This window comes from Halichoeres trimaculatus, unplaced genomic scaffold, assembly GCF_033239565.1.
Source record: "Halichoeres trimaculatus isolate MK-OKI-2021-1 unplaced genomic scaffold, fHalTri1.1 fHalTri1_scaffold_1, whole genome shotgun sequence".
NCBI classification, from domain to species: domain Eukaryota; kingdom Metazoa; phylum Chordata; class Actinopteri; order Labriformes; family Labridae; genus Halichoeres; species Halichoeres trimaculatus.
The window spans coordinates 41,059,397-41,084,290 of NW_027437179.1; the positions used below are offsets into that span (position 1 = coordinate 41,059,397).

The 24,894-nt window shown below is 37.0% G+C and overlaps 1 protein-coding gene across 2 annotated transcripts in view; it reads right to left on the bottom strand.

The window, feature by feature from the left end:
* The window catches only part of raly (RALY heterogeneous nuclear ribonucleoprotein), a 194,346-nt gene that overhangs the window by 16,111 nt on the left and 153,341 nt on the right, over positions 1 to 24,894 (bottom strand). For both annotated transcript variants that reach the window (XM_074678612.1, XM_074678601.1), the window contains exons 7-8: positions 20,861 to 21,048; positions 9,782 to 9,829 (exon numbers count right to left, since the gene is read on the bottom strand). In XM_074678612.1, the coding sequence (XP_074534713.1) occupies positions 9,785 to 9,829; positions 20,861 to 21,048 (233 nt within the window). In that variant the 3' untranslated portion in view covers positions 9,782 to 9,784. The remainder of the gene's footprint in view (positions 1 to 9,781; positions 9,830 to 20,860; positions 21,049 to 24,894) is intronic.

Sequence of the window (24,894 nt, forward strand, 5' to 3'; positions counted from 1 at the left end):
GATGCTGCCTCAAGTGGACAGTCAAGGAGCTGAAACTTTTTTGCGCTCTGAATTAGTCTGTTGCTCAAATGAAGCCCACAGGAGAGGACATGTCTGTAATTTTATAAAGAGAATCAAATTTTTCATAAATAAATAAAAACATAAAATTAATTTATGATAATAATTTGAAAAAATAAATTAAAAAATTGATGAATTAGTACAATATTTCATAAATATTTGAAGAAATAAAAAAAACTGATATTAAAAAATATTTAAAAAAAAATGAAATTGGTAAAAAAATAAAAAAAATACATTATTATATTGATAAAATCAAACATTTAATAAATGAATAAGAAAATATATGATAATAAATAAATAAATAAATAAATAAATAAATGGAAATAGATACATAAATAGATAGATAAATAAATAAAAAATATATAAATAAATGAAAATAAATACATAAATAAATAAATAAATAAATTATACATGAAAAAAAAAATCAAGTTTTTGTAAATGGATTTTAAAAGGATAAAAAAAAAACAAAGAAATCTTTTTGACTCTTGCAGTTGTATGTGATGTTGCAGAGGTTTGTTACAGTGCTCCGGATGCTGCCTCAAGTGGACAGTCAAGGAGCTGCAACTTTTTTGCACTCTGAATTAGTCTGTTGCTCAAATGAAGCCCACAGGAGAGGACATGTCTGTAATTTTATAAAGAGAATCAAATATTTCATAAATAGATAAAATAATAAAAATAATTATTTGAAAAAATAAAATAAAAAAAACATGAATTAGTAAAATATTTCAAATAATAAAAAATAAAAAAACTGATATTTAAAATTTTTCAGAAAAAATAAAATGATAAATACATAAAATACATAATTATATTGATAAAATCAAACATTTAATAAATAAATAAGAAAATTAATAAATAAACAAATAAACCATATTTGAAAAAAAAAATTGAAGTTTTTTTTTTTTCATGGATTTTAAGAAGATAAAAAACAAAGAAATCTTTTTGACTCTGGCAGTTGTATGTGATGTTGCAGAGGTTTTAACAGTGCTTCGGATGCTGCCTCAAGTGGACAGTCAAGGAGCTGCAGCTTTTTTGCACTTTAAACTGGCCTATTGCTTGAATGTGTAGCATAAATAAACTTGCCACGCCTTCATTTTTTAACATCAGAAGCTTAAACTTGAATTTGAATATAATTTCAAAGATGAAAAAGAGAAATGAACTAATCCGTCCTGACCTGGGATCATCATTTTTAGAGAACTGACCCTGATGTAGTTTTATCTCCGTCTATTTCCCTGCAGAGTGTCAACAACTTTGTTAGAATGTATCTTTGTTTTTTTTTCTTTTTGTATCCCAAGTTTTTGTTTCTGGGTCTTTTTGTGCTTCCATTCACAGAGGATGGGGCAGATGATGGGAAAGAGGAAATTTTAACACAGGTGTAAAATTTCATCCTTTCAGTCTCGGTTTTACAACATTAAATGCAAAGAAATGATTTGATCGTGTCCCACAAAAGTTTTTGACTCCAAACAATGCCATCCCATAGTCCTCAGCAGGCTGAAATTCCTTCGCCTGTGGGTTAAACATCAGCGTGTTTTGAAACATGTGGTCCTACGAGTTATAAAAGAGACGAGAACTGCAGAGCGTGATACAAACTGACGTTTACAGTCTCACAGACTTGAACTAACTGTAGGAGCTCTCCCTGCTGAGACATGGAGTGACTCTGCAGCCTGTCCGTAAATAAAAAATGAAAGCTGAAGACCACAGAGCAGAAAGTGGAGCAGGCTGCGTGCAAGGGATGCAAGAGAGTTTGACAACATGCTGCTTCAGAGCGCAGCACAAAGTAAAATAATAACGATCTGACCCTAAACGCGCACATTTTCAGGCAGTCAGCGAGCTGTTTACTCTGCTCCAACACCAGCGAAAGCAGGAGAAAAAAGGCTGCAGAGACTGGAGGACTCTGTCCCGCCGGATCCATCCTCCATGCAGCCTTTGGTCTGTAATTGAATTGAGAGGAGAAACTCTGAGAAAATAAATCTCTCCTTTAAACTCCACAGGAGCCGCTCCCGCTGCGAGATCTCAGACAGCTCTTCAAACTGCAAACGTGAAGATGATTAAGAAGTGTTTTAAAACAGTGAGCCATGTCTGCGTGATGTTTCAAATTGAATTTAAATGACCGTACGTCAAAGCGCAGCGGGCTTTTTACTGCGCTTTAAAACACAGACAGCTTACAGGAGGAGTGTTTGGAGGCGTTTCAGGCCTGCTGCTCCTGGTGTCAGGGTTATAAAGACCAGGCCTGATCATCGCGTAGAAAAACACTCCTGGAAACCTGACCACAACTTATGAAGTGTTTTATTGTCCTCAACATGGTTCGGTTTCACAGACGGATTAGCCCCCTGCCTGCTCTCTTTTTAGCATTTTATCTCAAGATTCAAGAAGATTGACACGGTGTCAGGTGTTGGGGCTCAGAATCTCAAACACCTGACATCTTTTACATCTCCTCTGCAGATCTGTGTCTTCAGAGGTGTTTAAAAAATGATTTATTTGTGGAGGAGGAGGGGGAGGAGCCCATTCAAGGTGTGAGATTTTTTTTCTTTTTAAAGTTGTATCCTTATTAAATAGAAACTAGAGACCAAACATACTTTTTTGTTTTGAAATTCTGCAAAAGTGAAGGATGAACTCATTAAAATCTTCTATGTTACTCTTTTTGTTTCATTTATTTATGATCAAGGGCCATGTTATAAAAGATGTCAATTAATGAGATAAATCTCATAAATTTATAAGAATAAAAAAATGAATTTACAAAGAACAAAATCATACATTGTTTTTAGGGAAAAAAAAACCCAAAACAAATAAAATAAGAAAAACATCTTTTTGAAACAAAAAATCAGAAAAAAAACAATAACGGTAAGTAGGCAAAAAAAACATTGATGAACAAAATTAAAAAAACTATTTACATGTTCAAGTAAATTCACAAGAAAAATGTCATGCATTTTTTTGGAAAAACAAAAGCTTTAATTTTTGAAAATAGAGACATTCCTTTTAAAGAAAAAAAGGAAATATCAGAAAAAGTCATACATTGAAAAAAGCAAGAAACAAAAGCCTTAAATCCATATATATATATATATATATATATATATATATATATATATATATATATATATATATATAATAATTTAAAATAATTTTAAGGGGAAAAAGTCATTTTATTCTAAGATAAAGGGAAAAATTTACAAAAACAAAGTCATACATTTTTGAGAAAAAAATGTAAATTTTCCAAGAATACATTCATACACTATGAGGGAAAAAGTCTTAATCTAGGAGAATTAAGTCCTTTCTTTTTGAGAAAAAAAAAGTAAAACTTTTTCGTGAATAAAGTCATTCTTTTACAAGAGAACAAGTTTTTTTTTAACATGAAAAAAAATAATTTATTTAATGAGAGAAAAATCTCTAATTTACAAGCATAAAGTTTTTTAAAAAAAATTTTTTTTACAAGAATAAAATAATTTATTTTTGAGAAAAAAAAAGTCTTTAAATTCCAAGAATAAAGTCATGTTCTCAGTCTGTGTTGGGCTCTGACACGTAGAAACAGAGCGTAGATGCATCTGGTGTAGCCCAGGTGTTACTGCCACGGGGTCCAGAGCCTTTAGCTTAAGGGTATCAAACTCAAATCACCCGAGAAAAAGGCTGCTGAGCTGAAAAACCCCATAGACCAGCTGTTCTCCTTGACATGAACTATTTGACAGGCTTTTATTTTGTCTTCCTTTCTCAATGCTTACTGAGCTGCCGGACACCTGAGAGCTCTTTTTCTCCGACAGCTGGGCCACATTTGCTCTGAAGGAGATGTCAGTTAAACCCTCAGTAAGGCTTGAAGATGGACATCTCTAAGCCTGGACCTGTTCTTTGATCTGCCTCCTCTCCTGCTCCCTGGAATACATGTTGTTGGGTTAACAGCTCTTTCTTTAGCCACGCAGCTCTTCATGTCTTCCTGGTTCTTTGCAGACTGCTCCATGTTTAGTTGAACCATGCTTAAACTCAAGAGAAATAATACTTCTCCCTTTCCCCTGGGACACTTTGGGCCTTTGGTCTTTGGAACAGACATCTTGATTCCTGTTATGAGGACGTTAGCAGGGAGCTGAGTATTTGTTTTTTCCCCGCTTGGGTTCATACGGTGAATCATCTGCATTGAGATTCAACTCAGAAATTAGATATTTCTTCCCTGGTCTCCCCTCTCCCCTCAGACATCCCTAACATTTACCTGCTCCCAATGATCGATCTCAGCTCAGAACTTTGAAAAGTCGAAGATTCAGATATCTTGGCACGTGTCACTGACTGATTGGTAGGTGTCAGTGATGGATAAGCAGGTGTCACTTAGTGTTTGGACGGTGCCATATAGCGATGAGCAGTTGTCAATGTGTAGTTGGCAGGCATTACTAAGTGACCAGTAGGTGTCACTGACTGTAGGGCAGGTGTCAGTGAAAGACTGGCAGGTGTCGGTGACTGATTGGCATGTGCAACTTGGCGTTATTGTTGGTGCCACTGCACATTTGGAGGTAGTCACTGGGCAAATGAAGGTGTCAGTGTGTGGTTGGCAGCTGCCTATGAGCAGATGTCAGGTGTTACAGACTGATTGGCCGGTGCCAGAATGTGGTTGGCAGCTGCCTCTAAGCAGATGCAAGATGCCACTGACTGATAATTGGTATAACTTAGTGTTAACAAGCTGTCCCTGAGCAGTTTACAGGTGCCACTGACAGATTAGCAGGTGTCATTGACTGTTGGCATTTCAAAATTGTCACTGAGCAAACGGGAGGCATCACTGTGTGGTTGGCAGCTGTCAGTGAGCAATTGGCTGGTCTCACTGACCTATTGTCAAAAGTCACTGACAGATAGTTGTTTGTCAGTGACTGATAGGAGTTGGTACTTAGGGCTCTAATTTTGTCGACCAGGCGCAAGCGCAGGTGCACCTGCCCTGCACTGGCCTTCGCCGTGCGCACAGGGCGTGACCGGCGCACTTTGGAAGTGTCCTGCAGTGCCAAGAGAGGCGCAGTTAAGGCGCAGAGGAGCGCGTGCACGCCTCCCTCCGCACAAATGGCAGAGAGGGAGGAGAAAAGCCGTGAGTGGGTTTAACACAGCCGAGCGCTGTTTTCACCAACCAAATGAGCGCCTCTCCTTGCCTCTAAATGCGCTGCGGCCGAGGCGCAGCGTCTGATTGGTCTGACTGATCCCCAGCACCGTGGAAAGTGTGCTGGAAAGAACTGGTAGCGAAGACGGTCAGAGCCGCTGTCCCTGCAGCAAGAGAATGGACAGCGGGACACATCGGAGGACACAAAGCGCGTCACCGTGTGGGCCAGCTCCTGGAACAGATTTACTCTGTTCCTTTGTCATTAATAGGAGTAAAAAATGAAGAGACAGTTACACAGCTGGCTTATCCATTCAGAATACTTTTGATCCACCTGCACTCCTGGTTTGTCATCACCAAATAGCAGAACCTTTGGTGATATACTGTATACTCTCCTGGTGTCTCCACCTCATCCTCCTTACAACAATGTACTCCATCTTTTTATATCAGGTTAAAAATAAAGACTAAAACAGAGAAATATGGGAAATCACGGGTAAATCCTGAGTGACAAACATTTATTTTGTCTCTTTTTTCTTCGTCTTTTCTCTCCCTCTTTTCTTTGAATTAAATGAAATGAGAGAAGCCAGATATATACTCAGTATCAGATGTTAAGGCTGTTTATTGTTTAATTGTAAGATGTGCATCAAACTTCCAGCTGCCGTCAGGTTAACTTTCCATTATGACAAACGGCTTTAATCTGACATCAGATGTGATGGGACAGTTAATATAGATATAAATGTATATGCTGGTTCAGACGGTTTCATTAAATAGTGATTGCTGTGATTGTTTATTGCATTGAAATGTGCCTGACACTCTGGAAACCTGCCTCTGAGGCTTTGATGACATGTGCGCACATGTCACCAAATTACAGCTGCGGAGGGTGCACTCCGCTTTGCGCCGAGAATAGACCAGGCTGGAGCTGGCGAGCTTTCGGAGCACTTTCTGCACTGTTTTTGGCACGAAATTGTCACTGCGCCAACATGAATCTGCCGACACCTCCCCCTGGCGTGCAGTCACACCCATCTCTGCGCAGACGATCTACCAAATTGGCAGCGCATGGCAGTGCGCCAAACGAAATTAGCACTGCGCAGGGTGCGCCAGGCTTGCGCCCCCTGCGCTGCGCCACAAAATTAGAGCCCTTAGTGTTTGGCAGGTGTCACTGTGCTTTTTTAAAGGTGTCCATGAGCCAATGATTGGCGTCACTTTGTGGTTGGCAGCTGTTGATGAGCAACTGGCATGTGTCACGGAGCAGTTTGCAGGTGTCACTGACTTATCTGCAAGTATTGTTGACAGATTGGTAGGTGTCAGCGACGGGTAGGTCTCAATGATCGATTGGCAGATGTCATGCAGCTATTTGCAGGTGTCACTGAGCGATTGTTAGGTGTAGCTGAGGCGGCAGTGAGCGATAAACGGCAGACCATGAGCTGCTCTGGATCTTGACCCAACTTGAACCCTGAGAGAACTACACGATGCTGTGTCCAGGGTGTCTCCTTGGGAGAAAGAGATACGATCACAGATTGTTTGTTTGAGTAGCAGGATCGAGTTCACAGGCCGGGATCTGATCCACGTCTCTGAAAAGTTTGGCATTTTTTCTTTGACTTGGTGCCGAGTAATTTGCCTGTTTATTTATCTGTGCTGATCAGATTTACAGGTTTGATGACATCCAGCTTCATAAACACTCAGCAGCTTCTCTGTGCATCTCCATCCAACACAAGCTGCTGACACGCAGCTGTAACAGTGTGTGTGTGTGTGTGTGTGTGAGTGTTTGGTTGAAAGGTCACAAAGTCTGGGAAACCAGAGACTCTTTCAAAGTTTGGAGGCTTCTGGAAGAAAAGTGTCCCTTGAGGAGTGCATGTGATGGGGACGATGAGTGTCCACATGCTTTCAACAAAGTTTCTGCCTTTTCCACTCCATGTCAAGTTTCTATCTTCAGACACTCTCTGTGGGACAATCTGTGGATTTGATGACGGCTAAACCCAAAAGGAGGGAAATTATATCCACACCATCTGTACAGCACTGTTCAAGACTTTCACACACCATATTTGCTGGATGCAGAAACCTGATCAGAGACCTACCACTAACCACTTGTGACAAAATGTAATTTTTCTCTGCAAATTAAAAACATACATCCTGATAAAGAAACTAGTTTAAAATGTGTAGCTCTGTCCTTGATCCTCTAGATACTGTACAGGTCCAGTTATTTTGGAATTTTTAAAAAAATATTAAAACTCCCACTCCCATTTCTTCATTTTACAATTTGAAACTCTACTTTGAACATTTTCAACAACAGTGAAAAATGTAAGTGCTTGCAATTGAAACTGGTTGTCAAGTTTTCAAGGGGTTCTCAAGACCATTTGGTAAAAGGAGAAGAAAGAAAAAGGAAAGGGAGAAAAAAAAATTAGAAAAGGAAAGAAAGGCAAAAAAAAATAAAAGAAAAGGGAAAAAATAATGAAAAGAAGGAAAAAGAGAAAAGTGTGAGAAAAAGTGCATTGATGGACAGTTTTTTCTTCAGACGAAAAAGATTTGTGTGCGCCCGAACACACACACAAGCACATCATACATTCAGGAAATAGCTCCCTCTTTTTTTTTGTTTTAATTTATTTTATTCATTTTTGTTTTGTTTTTGTTTGTTTTGTCTGATTTTGTGTATTGTTCCCCAAAATGGTACAACTAGTATGTTACATGTCTAAGTCTTTGTACTGTTTGTTTTTGCAATAACCATAAATAAAGAATTTAAAAAATAAATAAAAAAGATAAAAAAATAAATAAAATTGAAGTAAATAAATAAAATAAAATAAGTAAATTAAATAAAAATATAATAAAAATAATACATAAATACAATTTAGATAAATAAAATAAAAATATAATAAAAATAAAAATATAATAAAAATAGTACATAAATAAAATTTAGATAAATAAAATAAAAATATAATAAAAATAAAAATATAATAAAAATAATACATAAATAAAATTCAGATAAATAAAATTTAAATAAATAAAATTAAAAATAAATAAATAAATAAATCTAATCAAAATAAATACATAAATAATAAAAAAATAAACTAATAAATGAATAAAGTTAAAACAAATTAATATATAAATAAACAGAATAAAAAAGATAGATAAATACAATAAATAAATAAAATAAATAAATAAAATTTAAAATAAATTAATTAAATTAAAACAAACAAACAAATAAATAAAATAAAAAACCAGAACAGGGTAATCAACAAATTGAATGAAATCTAAGATATTGAAAAAGTTTACAATATTATTTAAATACAAAAAAAAAAAAACAATTTTAGTCCCAAAACTGAGCCCTGGGGCACTCCAGGTTAAGAATTTCTGAATTTACGTTGTTTATTCAAACAAACTGACTTCCGATTCCTAAGTGGCTTGTAACCCACTGATGTGCCAAACCTCCAATAATGGAGCGAGCCTGCGAGCTAGTTCTGGCAGTCAACTTGAGCTGCTCCCCTATGCACATATCACATGTCTTTCTCGTCATAACCATCTTCCAATCACATGCTCTGCCTCTCAATCTGGCGGTCTATTTAAACTGAACGTCCCATCTCTCTCTCTGCCTGTCAATGCCTCTGATGTACTGCAGTCGTGCTGTCGTGTATTCTGTCATCCCCCCACCACCCCAGCAACCACCTGCAGGCTCCAGGGGGATTGTGATTTATATGTCTTGCTCATCACTCCTCAATGCTGCTATTAAAAAATTATGTTCTAGGAGTGATGAGGCTGGAGCCTGGGCCCCAAACTTAAATGTATTGCTGCAATAAACAATTCAAACGTGAGTTGACTGACTGAACTGTATTTGTCAAGTAATTATTATTTTCTGATTGTCCAATCAGAGACACAGCTCAGCTCATGTGACTGACGGGTGCCCTACAGCTGTTAGAAAGGAAGCTCAAAACCCCCATCACGTCCGTTATGGCTGTGCACTATCAAGACCAGCAACGATCTCAACACTCCACAGGAAATTTAATGATCAACGAGTCTCATCAGTTCCTCACAGTCAGAAGCTTTGAGAGCTGAGTGAAATAATCACTTTTTATTGATTTGACTCTTTCCTAAACAGACAAAAGCAACAACAAGAGCGTGCAGGAGTGATGAAACACTCCAGGACAAGTGTGTTTTCTCAGACTGTGAATCATCTCTTAACAAGGCTTGAAAAATGTGAACACACACTCAGAGAGCACACACACACACACCCTGCTTTCTCTCAGGTTTTTCCTGATTTCACAGAGTGTTTGCAGCTCCTTTCTTCCTTCTTTCTTTCAATCAATCAGACTGATTCAGCATGAGTTTGATCGTGGGGTGTCCATCAGAGGATGGATTTATGTCCAGCCTCTTCAAAGACCGACAGACCACACTCAACCAAGCCGCTCCAGGTGGCTTCGAACCTGTGAGGCGTAAATCAGGGCGGCGCTGCCCCTCGTGAGTTATTACGACGTCTGGGCGGGAATGATGCTAACATAACGGGAGCTGGATCTAGCAAAGGGCAGATGTTTTTACAGGACTTCAAACGGATCATGTTGGGGAACACTGCAGCACACCTGACGTGGCGAGCCAGCTGCCTGCTTCTGTTTGAGTTTAGGACTAAATGACCCGGTGATGTCGCCTCGGGGATTAGGCCGCAGCTTATCGTCAGAGGGAAACACTCACCTCTCATGCATGAATGGAGTCCATCTCTGGTGAAAGGCGACTGTTCTCCTGCGGCAAAGACAGAGAGAGGAGAAACATCAGTGATGGAGGAAAGCGCTAAAACTGTTCGTGATGAAGGAGGTGACGATTCTTTCAGCCGTCTTCTGAGGCGGCGTCACATTCCTGGTAGTTAAACGAAGATTAAGCACACGTGATGGATGTGATGATAGTCTAAATTCACTAATAACTTATTTCAAACCCAAACATGTCATAAGCTCAGTGTTGCTGTTGCTGTTGGTTTAACACTCAGGCTCTCCTCACTCCCACTCAGGGTCTCCATGCTGAGAAAATAAAAGGCTGTTGAGTGTTTTGGCACTGACTTCCTGAGCCTGATGACCGTCCCCTGGGGAAGTTAAAACAGCAGTGCTAACAACCTGTAGATATCTCGATTCACAGATGATTTAGTCGTTAAAACGTCTGGAACAATTTCTGGAACAAAGTTTTTAATGTCATCTGATCACAGCATTTAGCAGTGCAGCTGCCACCCATCAGCTGATTGTCTACCCTTCAGCCTTTTGTGTCTGTTTCATCTCTTCCTGTTTCTACTGAGGCAGAACAGGAAGTGCTTACCCTTTAAAGCCTGACCCATCAAAAAATAACCAGAAAACTACATTTTTGGGGAAAATTAGATGTTTATTAACCCATTAAACAATATTCACAAATAAATAAAAAACAAAAAACAAAATCACATTAGACACATTGGTCGGTTTGGGTAACTTTTTTAGAAAAGTGTCAAGTGTCATCTCCCACTGTGCAGTTTAATGCTCTGAATGTAAATTCAAATTCTGTTTCTAAATTTACATGAAAATGACAATAAACACCTGACGGACTGTTTTTCCTGAAAGAAAAAAAAGTGTGTGGTGTGATTTCAATCAAGCAGCCATTTTGAAAAAGCCTAAACACAGCTGCCTGTGGTGAATTGATCATCCTCCGGGGGGAAGACGTTTTTTTTTGTTTTGTTTTTCTGAACCTTAAAAACTCAGGCTTGTGTTTTACCCATAAGCCAGATTTTTGATATTTAGCTCAAATTAAGGCCTTTAGCCAGTTTAAGCATGTACCTCATGTTTAAGCTTAAAGCTAGTTACAAGCATGTAGCCCATGTCTTACCCTTTAGCCAGTTTTTTTTAAATATTAAGCTTATATTAAGGCCTTTTGTCAGTTTCAAGCATGTAGCTCATGTTTTAGCTTTTAGCCAGTTTCAAGCATGTAGCTCATGTTTTAGCTTTAAGCCAGTTTAAGCATGTAGCTCATGTTTTATCTTTTAGCCAGTTTCAAGCATGAAGCTAATGTTTTAGCTTTGAGCTATTTTAAAGCATGTAGCTCATGTTTTAGCTTTTAGCTATTTTCAAGCATGTAGCTCACTTTTTAGCTTTTAGCCAGTTTCAAGCATGTAGCTCACTTTTTAGCTTTTAGCCAGTTTCAAGCATGTAGCTCATGTTTAAGCCTTTAGCCAGATTCAAGCATGTTGCTCATGTTTTAGCCTTTTGCCAGTTACAAGCATATAGCTCATGTTAAAGCTTTTAGCCAGTTTAACCATGTAGCTCATGTAATAGCCTTTAGCCAGTTTTTTAATATTAAGCGTATATTAAGGCCTTGAGTCAGTTTCAAGCATGTACCTCATGTTTTAGCTTTAAGCCAGTTTTAAGCATGTAGCTCATGTTTTAGCTTTAAGCCAGTTTCAAGCTTGTAGCTCATGTTTTATCTTTTAGCCAGTTTCAAGCATGTAGCCTATGTTTTACCTTTCAGTCAGTTTAAGCATGTAGCTCTTGTCTTGCCCTTTAGCCTGTTCAAGCATGTAGCTCATGTTTGAGCTTTTAGCCAGGTTCAAGCATGTAGCTCATGTTTTAGTCTTAAGCCAGTTTCAAGCATGTAGCTCTTGTCTTACCCTTTAGCCAGTTCCAAGCATGTAGCTCACGTCATACCCTTTAGGCAGTTTAAGCATGTAGCTCATGTTTGAGCTTTAAGCAACTTTCAAGCATGTAGCTTATGTTTTAGCCTTTGGCCAGTCTCAAGCATGCAGCTCATGTTTTAGCTTTTAGCCAGTTTAAACATGTAGCTCTTGTCTTACCATTTAGCCAGTTCAAGCATGTAGCTTATGTCTAGCTTTTAGCCAGTTCGAAGCATTTAGCTCTTGTTTTTAGCCATTTGCCAGTTTCAAGCATGTAGGTCGTTTTACTTTTAAGCTAGTTACAAGCATGTAGCCCATGTCTTACCCTTTAGCCAGTTTTTTTTAAATATTAAGCTTATATTAAGGCCTTTAGTCAGTTTCAAGCATGTAGCTCATGTTTTAGCTTTAAGCCAGTTTCAAGCATGTAGCTCATGTTTTAGCCTTTAGCCAGTTAAAGCATGTAGCTCATGTTTTAGCCCTTAGCCAGTTTAAGCATGTAGATCATGTTTTAGCTTAAGCCAGTGTCAAGCATGAAGCTGTTTTAGCTTTTATCTATTTTCAAGCATGTAGCTCATGTTTTAGCTTTTAGCTATTTTCAAGCATGTAGCTCATGTTTAAGCTTTTAGCCAGTTTCAAGCATGTAGCTAATGTTATAGCCTTTAGCCAGTTTTAAGCATGTTGCTCATGTTTTAGCATTTAGCCAGTTACAAGCATGTAGCCTTTGTTTTAGCTTGTTGCCAGTTTCAAGCATGTAGCTCATGTTTTAGCCTTTAGCTGGAGGTTTAGCTTTGAGCTCATGTTTTAGGCTTATCTTGATTTTGGCCTTTACTTTATATTTAGCCTTTATTTGGTGGTTTAGGCTTTAGCTCATGATTTAGCCTTTAGTTGGTGTTTTGGCCTTAAGCCGGTGTTCTTACCATTAGCTTGTGTTTTTGCCTTTTATTTGTGTTTTAGCTTTTAGCTCATTATTTTGCCTTTATATTATGTTTTAGCCTTTAGCCTGTGTTTTAGCCTTTAGCTAATGTATAAGCCTTTGGCTCATATTGCAGCCTCTAGCTGATGTTTTAGCCTTCAGTGTGGGTTTATGCCTTTAGCCTGCGTTCTTACTTGTAGCTTGTGTTTTACCTTTTTGATTTCAACAAAAAAATTGAAAAAACAAAGTTTACCCGTTATGTTTCATAGCATTTTGTACTCTTATGCCCTTCATTGGCTTCAATTTGGCCCCAGCGTGTTTCTGACCTTTTCTTTTGACATTGAAATTTTAACATTGGAAATGAAACAAAAAACATTTTACTAAATATCACTGCATGTGGAGTAACACAACCAAAATTACCAAAAATTTACCTGAAAGGACCAAAATGTCCCTGATTTCCTAAAAAGTTGAACTCAATATGAGAGTATTTACATTTCAGTCAGTAGATCTGTTCTGACATGATCCAAACTTTACGTCAGCAGCAGGTTGTGTTTTGTATGGAGACGGTGAACCTCAGCACTTCTTCAGAAAAACGTCACTGAGCAGAGGAAGGGACCTGAAGTCTGTGTCTTTAAACAGATCGCCTCACGGTTTTATCATCCTGTCACATCTCTGTCTCTTCTGGATCCACTCCGGACGTATGAGCACGCCTGCTCGTCTCCCAAACACTTCCTGCTGCGCTCACACATCGGCTCCTCACAGAAATCTTAACCAGGAGCAGCAGGAATGAAAACACGAATGTTCCCAGGATCATTCTGCCAGGGCGAGAGCGGCGACACATCTTTCTTCCTCTGATTCTGGGCCGGGCCACGAGGCGGCCGCATGAGGAAGCTGACCCAGACTTGTCACATCCCTCCCCTCCTTCCCTCCTCCCCTACTCATTGCAGCGTCTCTGAGGCATTCCCAGACTGGATGGGATCACTAATCCCTGCAAAGAGCTCTGGGATCTCCTTCCATTTGGAAAAGCCCAGAAAATCGCTGCCATGAGGTGGCCCCGGAGGTCGGCGACACACGCATGGCCCCGGCTGGCATGAGGGAGTAGCGAGAAAATTGAGCAGAGCAGTTAAAAGGATTAAGGACAGTGATATGATGACCTGTGATAAAAAGCAGCCTGAGGCCCACATGAAGGAACGTTTTTCTGAGTTTTCTCGCGCTCTGATGTTTCTTCCTCCACGGAAATCCCTGACGCGTTTCTGCAGATCGTGAAAACAACAGTGGGATGAAAAAAAGCTGCTCAGTCATTCTTCTTTCCCATTACCAAACATTTTGTGTCTCCTTCGGTCACATCACCACACTCGTGTTGCAAACAGCTGCAGACGTTGAGATTTCATTTTTCCGTAGTTCATGTGTTGTTGATTGTTTTCTCCACCTGCATCCAATCACCGGGGTAATTTCACTGTCAGACCGTCCTGAGCGTTGCAGCGTTGATGCCTTTGAGTCGTCTTTTTTTACTGCAGCGGGTTCCTCTCCGACCATGTGGCAGAAATTTTGCCGCACAGGAAGTTGCATTGTTCTCCTGCATGAATTACGATCAGATTATCAACGGTAAGAGAAAATAACTCCACAAACACACCGTGAGAATCCTGCGGCGCACAGCCGTCCTAAATCACTGACTCATTCCTCATTTTTCACCAAATAAAAATATAAAAGTGTCAGCATGTCAGGGTCACAAACCAAACCAAACCAGCTGACGTCTTTATATCAATGTTTTTATCAGGATGGGAAAATGTGAGAGTGCCGCTTTCCCCTCCACTGTGTCCAGTAAAATGAGACAAACATTTTGACGTTGGCTTCATTTCTCTAGGACATTCCTACTGGCCGTTTTAGTGTGCCTATGTGGTGCTTGAGAGCATATTATGGGATGTTTGGGGGTCATGTTTGGTATCATATTGAAAGTTTTGGCGCTCGTAATATGTGTGCCAATTTTGGTGAGTTTTTGAGCATGCTTAGGGGCTCTAATAAGCAATCAAAGAGTGTAGAAAGGGTAAAAATGTTGCAAAATCTTATTTTGAAAGGTAAATAGCCGATTTCCTGTCTGGGATAGGTTAGAGTGTCAATGTATGATTTTTTTGGTGCCAATGAGACAAACATTTTGACGTTGGTTTGATGTTGACCTAATCTGTGTAAAAATTAGGGCTGTCATTTTAACGCATTGATTAGATTAATTAATTACACCGCATATTAACGCGTTATAAAAATTAACGCAGATTAATCTGGATCCCAAACCCGTGGAGCGTTCAAAGACGCACTTATTTTTAAATGTCTGGCATTTACAAACTGTGTGTCCTACTTGGAAAAAGTGGTGATCTCGTCAGAGTCTCAAATTTCCGACGGTCCCTGAATGTATCACACGTGATGTCACCAACATGCTTTAAACCAGAGGGAGGGAAGCGAGAGTGATTTGTGACTGCCGTCCACATCGCGTTTATTCACACGTCCTTTTTGAAAATCTGCAGAAAATCAACCGTTTGCTCAATTCTGTAAAAAACAGATAATTCCACACTCTTAACTGCTTTAAACAAGCCCTAAATGATCGATATATTTCATGTATTTAAATCTAAAGAATCCTTTGAAAATTTGCTTCCATCTTCCTGGTGTCATGTTTCAGCTTGGGGCTGCTCTGCACCAATCAGCAACAGTTTGTGTGTTCAGAGCATGTTAAACTGAGAATACTTCACTTTTCTTTGGTCCAAGACTTGAAAAAAGTGTTTTGTACATAGTTCCTCACAGTTTTTAGCCTTTAGCCCTGGTTCTCCTGACCTCATAGAAGTATAGAAGTTCATATTGCAGTGAAAATTGAGTCACCATCGAGTAAAAATTTGACAAAAGCAAAAACCGTCGTAAAAATCAAATCAGCTTATCTTAGGTGCAGGACTGTGTAGATTTTGTAAAGATAGAACTATAGAACTTTTTTCATGTGTTCCTTATGCATCAGGGTACCTAAAAATGTGTTGTGTATATTCCCACCTTATTTGTAAATGTTTTTTAGTGTCTTTTAATGTAATTTTAATGTCCTGGAATTCAAAATCTTTATTTTGGGGCTTTAAGCAGATATGAGATTAAAATGCGATTAATTAGATTAATTAATTAGAAATCCTGTAATTAATTACATTACATTAATTTCTTTTATCGCCTGACAGCACTAGTAAAAAATGATATTTTTGTAGGAAATTTTGTCAGGAATCCATTCACGTCATTTTTTAACACTCTATGATTTTTACTTTTTTGTCTTGAGACCCAAATCTGCAGCCTTCATGCCCAGCAATGAAAAACCCCATATGTTTACATGGAGGGAGCCCGACTTTGAGCGTTCGCTATTCGAAAAAACGGGGCGAATTAACAACTTCCCGCACAACTTTTGTAGAGCAGGGTCTAGTCTGTCATGTGAGTGGATTTCAAGCTGATACCACTTGTGGTTTCGGAGGAGATAGTTTTGGCAGAAAGGGTACAAATGCAGCGAAATCTAATTTTTAAATTGCTGGCTTCGTGTGCCCGATAGGCTCCAGTGTCAATGTTTCCTAAATGTTTCAGTAAAGGATCTTAAGGAAACTGCCAGCACAGAGTGAACAACAAACCTTAATTACCCTCATTACTGAAAACAGTGGTCAAATCTGAGTGACATGTTGCTTAGTAGCATGTCACCGGCATCACTGATAATCAGCAGCTGAAAGAAACAGACTGACTGGGGGTTTTGGAGCTTCAGGGTGAACTTGTGGATGTCTAATGCTTTAGGGTCGTGTAAGTCCTGTTTGGTCCAACCGTAAACTGTCAGTTGAAACTGGAAAAAGACAGTAAGAGAAAAAAAATCTATAAAAATTATAAACTGTCATTGATAAAACTGTGAAATCAAATAAATATAATTTTATTTCATAAAATCTACTACCGGTCTGCTTAGTTACACTATGCTTCTTTTATTTTAGCTCCTCCAGCTTTAAAATAAAGGTTGAGCGAACAGCTTCACCAGGGCTTCACTTCAAGCTGTATCAGAGACAAAAAACTTTTATTTAAAATATATCATTGATATTGTACTCTAGTATATAGGGGACATCTTTCCCTTTTTCATTTTCCTTGTTTTTTAGGGGAAATTAAACCAGGGCAAAGTGACACTGGTTTCATTGTTTTAAGTTTTGGGAATCCAAAGGTGTGAAATGTGTTGGGAACCTATACAGAAATGGGGTACTACTTAACTTTGAACAAATATATCAGATACATAATATACCCCCAAAAATAATAAATAAATTAATAAAAATAAATTAAAAAAAAAAAAAAAAAATGAATAAATGAATATAAAAATAAATAAATAAATAGATTAATAAAAACAACTAAAATTATATAAATGAATAAAAAAATAACCAAAATTAAAAAACAAATAAATAACTAAATTAAACAAAAAAAAAAAACAAAAAAAAACCATGGGACTTTGATGTGTCATGGAGAAGGAATCATCTAAAGACTGACCAGAAGCATGGAAAGTCGATATTTAAGAGGATAAACTTGAAGAAAACCAAGAAGTGATGCGTTTGAAGGCCCAGCAAAACACAATTATGACAAGACTGAAATTGCTTCAGTCTTAATGGTTTGTGTGACCTTAAACCACCCTTGGTAAAACTGAATTAAATCTGTCCTGATATTCCAGACATTTTTTTTCTGAGTGTTTAGAGGAAAAGAGGAATGCTGCTCCATTGTGGTGTCTGGGAATGCTCCTCAGGACAATCATTTTGTCAGAGTGTGACCGAGGCCGTGTCCCAGACGGAGGGTAAGAATGTTCCACTACGAGCCAAACTCTGTGTCCTCATGCTTAAATATCCAGATAACTCAGCAGATACTTTCAGACTAACAGTTCTGAATGATTTTTTGCTTCCTCGAGTAAAAAGACTGATTGCTCTTTGAGGAAAAACACGCGTTTGCCCTCTGTTGTGGTTGAAGGAGACTGCATCATGTCTTGCATTGCTCCATTAGTTCAGACAAGTTATCGTTCTTTAAATGCTAAATTAAAGCTGTTATCAGGGTAAACATGTCCCATTGGTCTGTGGTCAGCTGTCAGAAATGACACCACACCATGAAGTCGACTTCGATCAAGATCTGATGGTTACAGAGCGTCAGGTGTTTTAAAGTAAAGAGAGAACGTGTCAGTGATTAGCAGCTGAATGTGTCGTCTTTATCCAACCTCAGGTAACCAGGTTTGACCATAAATGAATAATGTCAACCACTGATGTCCTGAGCCCAGTTTTTACTTGGTGAGTTAAATGAAAAAGGCTGAGGTTATGATTAGGTATGGACTCATTATGGAGAATTTCCAATAAGCAAACATAAATCATGATGAACAGAAACAGATTCTATGCTGAAAGTGAAACTACAGTATTTTATCAAACCATTACCAAGTCTTATTAGTAATCTTAACACACTAAACCATTTATGTTCTGATGTATTTAATGCAGATCTGACTAGACATAGTTTTTGGGATCCTATATTTTGACCATGGTCTCAGAATCAGGTGTCTGTGTGCTGGTATGGTCTTTTTAGCTCCTCTCTGAGATACACACTGGATTTCTCCACTAAAAACCTGAACCTGGAAGTCATTCACCATCCATCATACAAGTGTGTACTTTACTGTTTACAAACATGTAAAGGAAAATAAAACATTAAGGTATGGGGAATTGGTTGACACTGCTGCTGCATTTTCAGTCATATATTTGTTTTCAATTATATAAATTATAGAATTTACATTAACATATATACATATATATAAATATATATATATATATATATATATATATATATATATATATATATATATATATATATATATATATATATATATATATATATATATATTGTGTAACAGTTTTGTAATACATTATTAATATTGTTGTCGTCTATGATATATATGTATGTGTGTGTACATATGTACATAATGTGTGTCTTTATTTTATTATTACTATTGTTATTATTATGATTATTAATTATTAATTATTAATTATTATCAGCAGTAAAAATAATAATTATGATAACAATAATGATAATTAATATCATTTTTATTAATATTATTATTATTGATATTGTTATTAATATTGTTATTATTATATTTTTTAGAACCGTTTTGTAATACATTATTAATATTGTTGTGGTCTATGTTATTTGGATGTTATTATTTCACTGGGGAACAAAACCATTCTGTGAAGTTGGATTTTTATTCTGACTTAAACTGAAAATGGCATGCTGATTCCAAAGTCACTGTAATTTTTTTTTTGCACATCAAGTTTTTTCTCCCCAATCTACCCCCCACATCAACTTAGGGACAATAAAACATTAAAGTATGAAACATTTTTTCAGGAATTTTCTAAAATAAGTATCTTGTTATAACTTGCAGTCTTTGAGTTGCCAGTCCTGTTGCATTTTCAGTTATATATGTACATATATATAAACACACACACACACACACACACACACACACACACACACATATATATATATATATATATATATATATATATATATATATATATATTTCAAGATATGTATTAGTTTGAAATGTATATATATATTTAATTGTGTGTGTGTGTGTGTGTGTGTGTGTGTGTGTGTGTGTGTGTGTGTATTTATTTGTCTGTGTATTTTCATTGTATCATTATTATAATTTTTATTTTATTTTTTTTGCACAGTGCTGTAATCCATGATTGATTTGTTGCCAGTTAACACCTGGCAAATGGATTCCTAATGAAAATCAGCCATTTTGGCTAATTTGGGTACATTTACATTTGTTAAATACCAATTAATGTACGAAGTACCTTTTCAAATGAATAAATACAATTAAAATTGAACCAAAATATTGTTGTGGTCTTTGTTATTTGTATGTTTTTCATTTCACTGGGGAACAAAAACGTTCTGTTGAGTTCGTTTTTTATGCCGACTAAAACTCAAATTGGCATGCTGATAACAAAATTACAGTCAGTTTTTTCTATCACGTTAAGTTTTTCCTCCACAGCTTATTCTCCAGATCAGCTAAACTCCACTGAATATCTGTGGTAAAACTCTCCAGCTGATCATGATTGGACTCATCTACAGCTACGTGTAAACTTGTTTGTGCAGTCTCAGTCAACATCTGCTAACAGCAGTAACTAGCAGGAATTAAGAGGGTTTGTGCTGCTGTTCTCTTAACCATGTAAGTTAAGCAAACCTCTGTAAGTTCTGTTTTATTTTTGCTGTTTTTTAGTTTTTCAAAACTTGTAACTATCTCAAGTGTTTTATTTACACAAGTAAGTATTTCCTTTGTTCAGGAACAGGTCTGCTCCTGTAGCTCCTCCAGTAGACATATCCTTTGTAAAAAACATAACTGTGTAAAATAAACATCACAGTCATGCTTGTTTCTTTCATGTTTCATCGTATGTCAATAATTGAAGATTTTTATAAAATAAACACATATGTGTTAAGCATGTATTTTTCATATTTTTACACGACAGAGAAAAACTGAGATTATTTGAAAACAGCTGTCAGACCTAACTCAACAAAAACTGTGTTCCCCAGTGTTATATGTTAAAATGGAATAAAATATTGTTAAAAAAAAAAGAAAAACTGAAGCGGGCCGGCCTCAGCTCTGCTGTCTTGACCTCTATTTTCCTGGTGCGTGGTGCTGAGCACATTGACTCCATCCATCACGGCCTGTTACGGGAACTGCTGAGCAGCTGACAGCTGAGAGCTGAAAGCAAGGAACGGGTAGTTGCATCAAGAAAACCAACAACAGCTTTTTCGACCTCGCTGGACATTAATGTCAGGATACTGACCCAAAAACCAGTCCTGATCAAATCCATATCCTGATCCTGATATAAAAAAATCGCCCTGACATTTTTTCTCCACATTGCCCCCTAGTGGAGAACATGCTCCTCGGTCAAAAGCAGGAACAGCTTAGCCCTGATTTCATTATTTTAATCAGTTAATGAAGAGAGACTTCATGCGTTGAAATTTCAGATTAAAAGTAGTTACAAAGACAATTTTACATCAAGATATTTGAAAAACACGGAGGGCAAACTTTAAATCACGTCATATATTTTGGTCGGAGTCCCATGGTACTTTTTCTACGCGATCCTGATCCTGAAGTGCGATGTGCCTCTCCCCTCTTCATACACTCACAGACACACACAGACACACACACACACACACACACACACACAGGTGTGATTACCGGCAAATGGTGGTGGGCGTCGTCCTGTGTGTGTTCCCCCTCCTCCTCCTCTTCATCCTCCTCCTCCTCTTCCTCCTCTTCGGCTTCGCTGTTCTGTCTGTGCTCTTCCTCGTCCTCCAGCTCCGAGCTCGACTCCTCCCCTTCCTGCCACGCCTCCTCGCTCTTACACTCCTCTGCCTTCCTCAACTCTGCAGACGGATGGAGACGGACGAACAGACACACAGAAAGACAAACATCAAGATCCAACTTACAGGCTACTGTTGTTTACTTTTTCTCTCTGATTTCTCAGAGAAAAAAAAGTCTGAGCACCCACAGATTGTTTTGCGCAAAACCCTGAAGAGAACAAAAAATAAATATATGAATAAAAATGTGAAAACAACCAAAGTATCACACAGGTTTTTTTTGTCCATTCAGGTCTTAAAAGAGTCAGACATCTTGCTCTTCTATTAGGAACCATTTGACTTTTTTTCTCTTGCCCGACTATTTGAAGAGTTACGGTAATGAGACCAGCTTGTGGCAGCAGAATTGTTGCTTTTTCAGCCAATATGTGGTTTTCAGAGTCATTTCACTCAGGCCTTTAAGAAAGGTCACAAATCCACACACGTTGCAGAGCTGATGGATGACAGGAGCACAGAGAAAACAAAGTTTGTCCATGAATTCCAAAATGAAATCCTCCTGGGTTATTAAACCTCCACTGAGGTAATGTTGAATAAGCTGAATTTTAAGGTAAATTAAACTTTTTCTATTAAAGTTTTACTTATTTTAATTGTATGTTTTGAGGCTTGTATTGTGTGGGGACTTTTTTTTTAGAAGGTGCCAAGTCTTATTTGTACAACGTGATATATATATATATATTTTTTAACAAAATAAAAGAAAAAAAGACTCATATGCTATCATACATATGTTAATTATTGTTCAAATTTTGAGTTTATCCTGTTTAAAAAATGTTGAACTGCAGTGTTTTTTCTTTCACTAAAGCTCTAAAATCATATTCTGTTTTTGTGTTTTTCTTCATGTTAAAGATGCTATGAGGATGATCTGTTTTAATGTCACAAACTTCAAACTTTTTATTCTGGCCTTTAATCTAGTTTTATTTTTACTTTTACTTATTTATCTTTTTATGTAATTATGTTTGGATCTTTGTCTTTTTAAAGTCCTAACTTTTAGTTTGATATATTTTTATCTTTTTTCATGTGTCTATTTATCTTCTTATTTACTGCACTGTTACTTTCAGCTTTTTATTTTTGTATCTTTAAGTTTTAGTTCTACATCGTTTCTTTTTTCTGCTTTAATCTTGTCATACTTTTTTTTTTTTTAACCTTATTTGTTTCTTTTAGCTTGGTTGTTTTATTTTCTTACTGTGAGTTTAACATTTTACTTTACCTTCAGTGTTTCCTCATTAAGGTCTCCAGATAGCGTTTTCACAGTTCCTCAGGTCATCTGCAGGGATTTTAATCAACTGTGTTCACCTTGTGCACTAGGGGTGAGGGTTGGTGGGTAAGAGGTGGAGGGTTGGACACAGATTTTTTTCATTTCTATTTTTTTTGCTTTGTTTTGTTTTGTTTTTGATTTGTCAAGCACTTTGTGTCGCCACCGTTAGGCATGACATACACTGTTGTAAAGACGTGACTTTTGACCTAGTGTTTGTTTGTTTTGGAACAAATTTTCTTTGTTCAAGTCAACTTTTTTACTGACAGTTATGCTCCAGTGTCCACCACCACTACAAAATTAATCACAGAAATTGTTTTCAGCAGAGAAAAATATAATTTAATATGATAATCTCATTTAAAAGTGTGGATTAGGATCAGGCAGATATTTTGAAGGGATACTTTCAAGATCACTTAGAAACTCCTCGCAGGGACTTTAAATGGTTTTACTCTCATGTAACATGCAGTGAATCATAAATATCTTCAGGTATTGACAGTTTTGAGTATTTGAGGGCCAAATGACTGACACACAGGACTGTTTTGGGGTCAAAATAAGCCAAAAATTCCAGGTAGAGGTTATGAGGCTCAAGTTTTGGACAATTAATGGTTTAGGTTAGATTCAGGAATGCAAGGTTTAAAGAAAAATCACCCCATCCTGACGGAGGTTATCACCAGGTCTGAATAAAATCCCTCCGTCCGTTCCTGAGATACCACATTCAGACTCTTACACAGACAGACTGAGAGCTGAGCTGGACTGGATTTAATCCTTTGTGAGCTGCTGATGTTAATAACTTCTCTCAGCTGGAGAGCAAACTTTGGGTTTCTCTTTAAAACCACTGTGGTTAACCTGAGCTGCTGTAAGAAACCTTCACTGTGATTAGAGTCCTTGGTGAAAACTGGGCCCTGCTGCTGGGACAAGATGAGTCTGATGATCTGTCAGGATCAGACTGCCTCTGCTTTCCTTCACCCTCTGTCATCAGCTGTTCGGCACGTTGTCATATTTTCTCAGGGGGAAATAATATCCCGTCTGTTTGTGGGAGCTGATCCCGACACTTTTGTGTTTGTCCTCCTGCTTCCTGTTAAACATCTAATAGCTCAATTAAATCACAGACTCATCCAATCGGAACGCTTTACTCAGCGCTGACAGATATAAAAAAAAAAAATAAAAGTTGTTTTTTATCTGTGGATGTTGTGGTTTGCTTGAATATCCAATAAAGGAATCAGACTCTTTTTGTCTTCAAAGGATTGAATCTCTCAAACAGAGAAACTTAAATCATCTGTCAGACTTTGATTTTATTCCTCTGGGGATCTCTGCGCCTGCTTCTCTGGAACATTTCAGTTCGTATTTTGATTCAACTGTGTTCAAAAACCTGAAAAATGGACACAGACATCAGTTTGATATGAAAACAGCTTCATTTACCATATACAAACTGTTGGAGAAGCCAAAGAGACAAAACCAGCATCTGTTCCTTGCTCTCTTTGGTGGTCTGGTTGTTGCCATCATGTTCACGCTCTTGAAAAGTGAGCCTCAGACTATTTTCCTGCTTTGTATCGTCTTTCTCGAAGCGTTACACAACATTCACTTGTCTCAGGCCCGTGTCTCTGTGAAGCTTTAATTCAGCCTCTGTCTCTGAAACGCTTCATTTCAGGAACTTTCTCTGTAAGGGTCTTTAAGCATTCTGGAACCAGGGTTCTAGAGCCCAGTATTCTAGAACCAACAATTCCTGAACCCAGCATTCTGGAATCCCATGCCTTTGATTCTGGAATGCTTAATTTTTGCTACTGTCTCTTTAAAGATCTCCAAAGCAGTCAAGAATGCAGCATTAAGGAACTCATTGTTCTGGAGCTAAGCATTCTGAAATACAACATTCAAGAACCCATTATTCAGGAACCAATAATTCTTGAAAAAAAGGTTCTGGAAGGCAAAAGTCTGGAACCAAGCATTCAAATGCAAATTTGTGACATTAATTTTTTGTTTTTAATTTTATTTTTTTTTTTTTGATTCAGAAAATTTTTGAATTTTTCCAAATTTTTGAAAGTTAAATATTCAAACATTTTGGAATTTTGATAATTTTTTCTGAAATGTTGCAAATTGGAATTTTTAAAAATAATTGATTTTTTTCTAATTATTATTGTTTGATTTTTTTTTATTAAAGAACATTTTTTGGAATTTGTCCAAATTTTTGATAGTCCAAAATTTTCAATTTTGAACTTTTTGACATTTCATTTTCTTTAAATGTTGCAAACCGGAACATTTCAAACTAACTATTTTTTATTATTCTTATTATTGTTTTTTTTTTTTTTTTTTAACTTTTTTTCAAACCAGGAATATTTTAGAATTTTTCCAAATTTTTAAAAGTTCAATATTTTAAAATTTAAGAATTTTGGAAATTTCATTTTTTTAAATATTGCAAATTGAAAGATTTAAATATATTTTTTTCATTATTAATTTTTGAGTTTTTTGAAATTCACAATATTTTAGAATTTTTCCGCATTTTTGAAAGTTCAGTATTTTAAAGTTTTGAAATTTTTAATTTTTTTTTAAATGTTGCAAATTAAAACATTTAAAAATAATCTAAATTGTTTTGCAAATTTTTCAAATTTTAG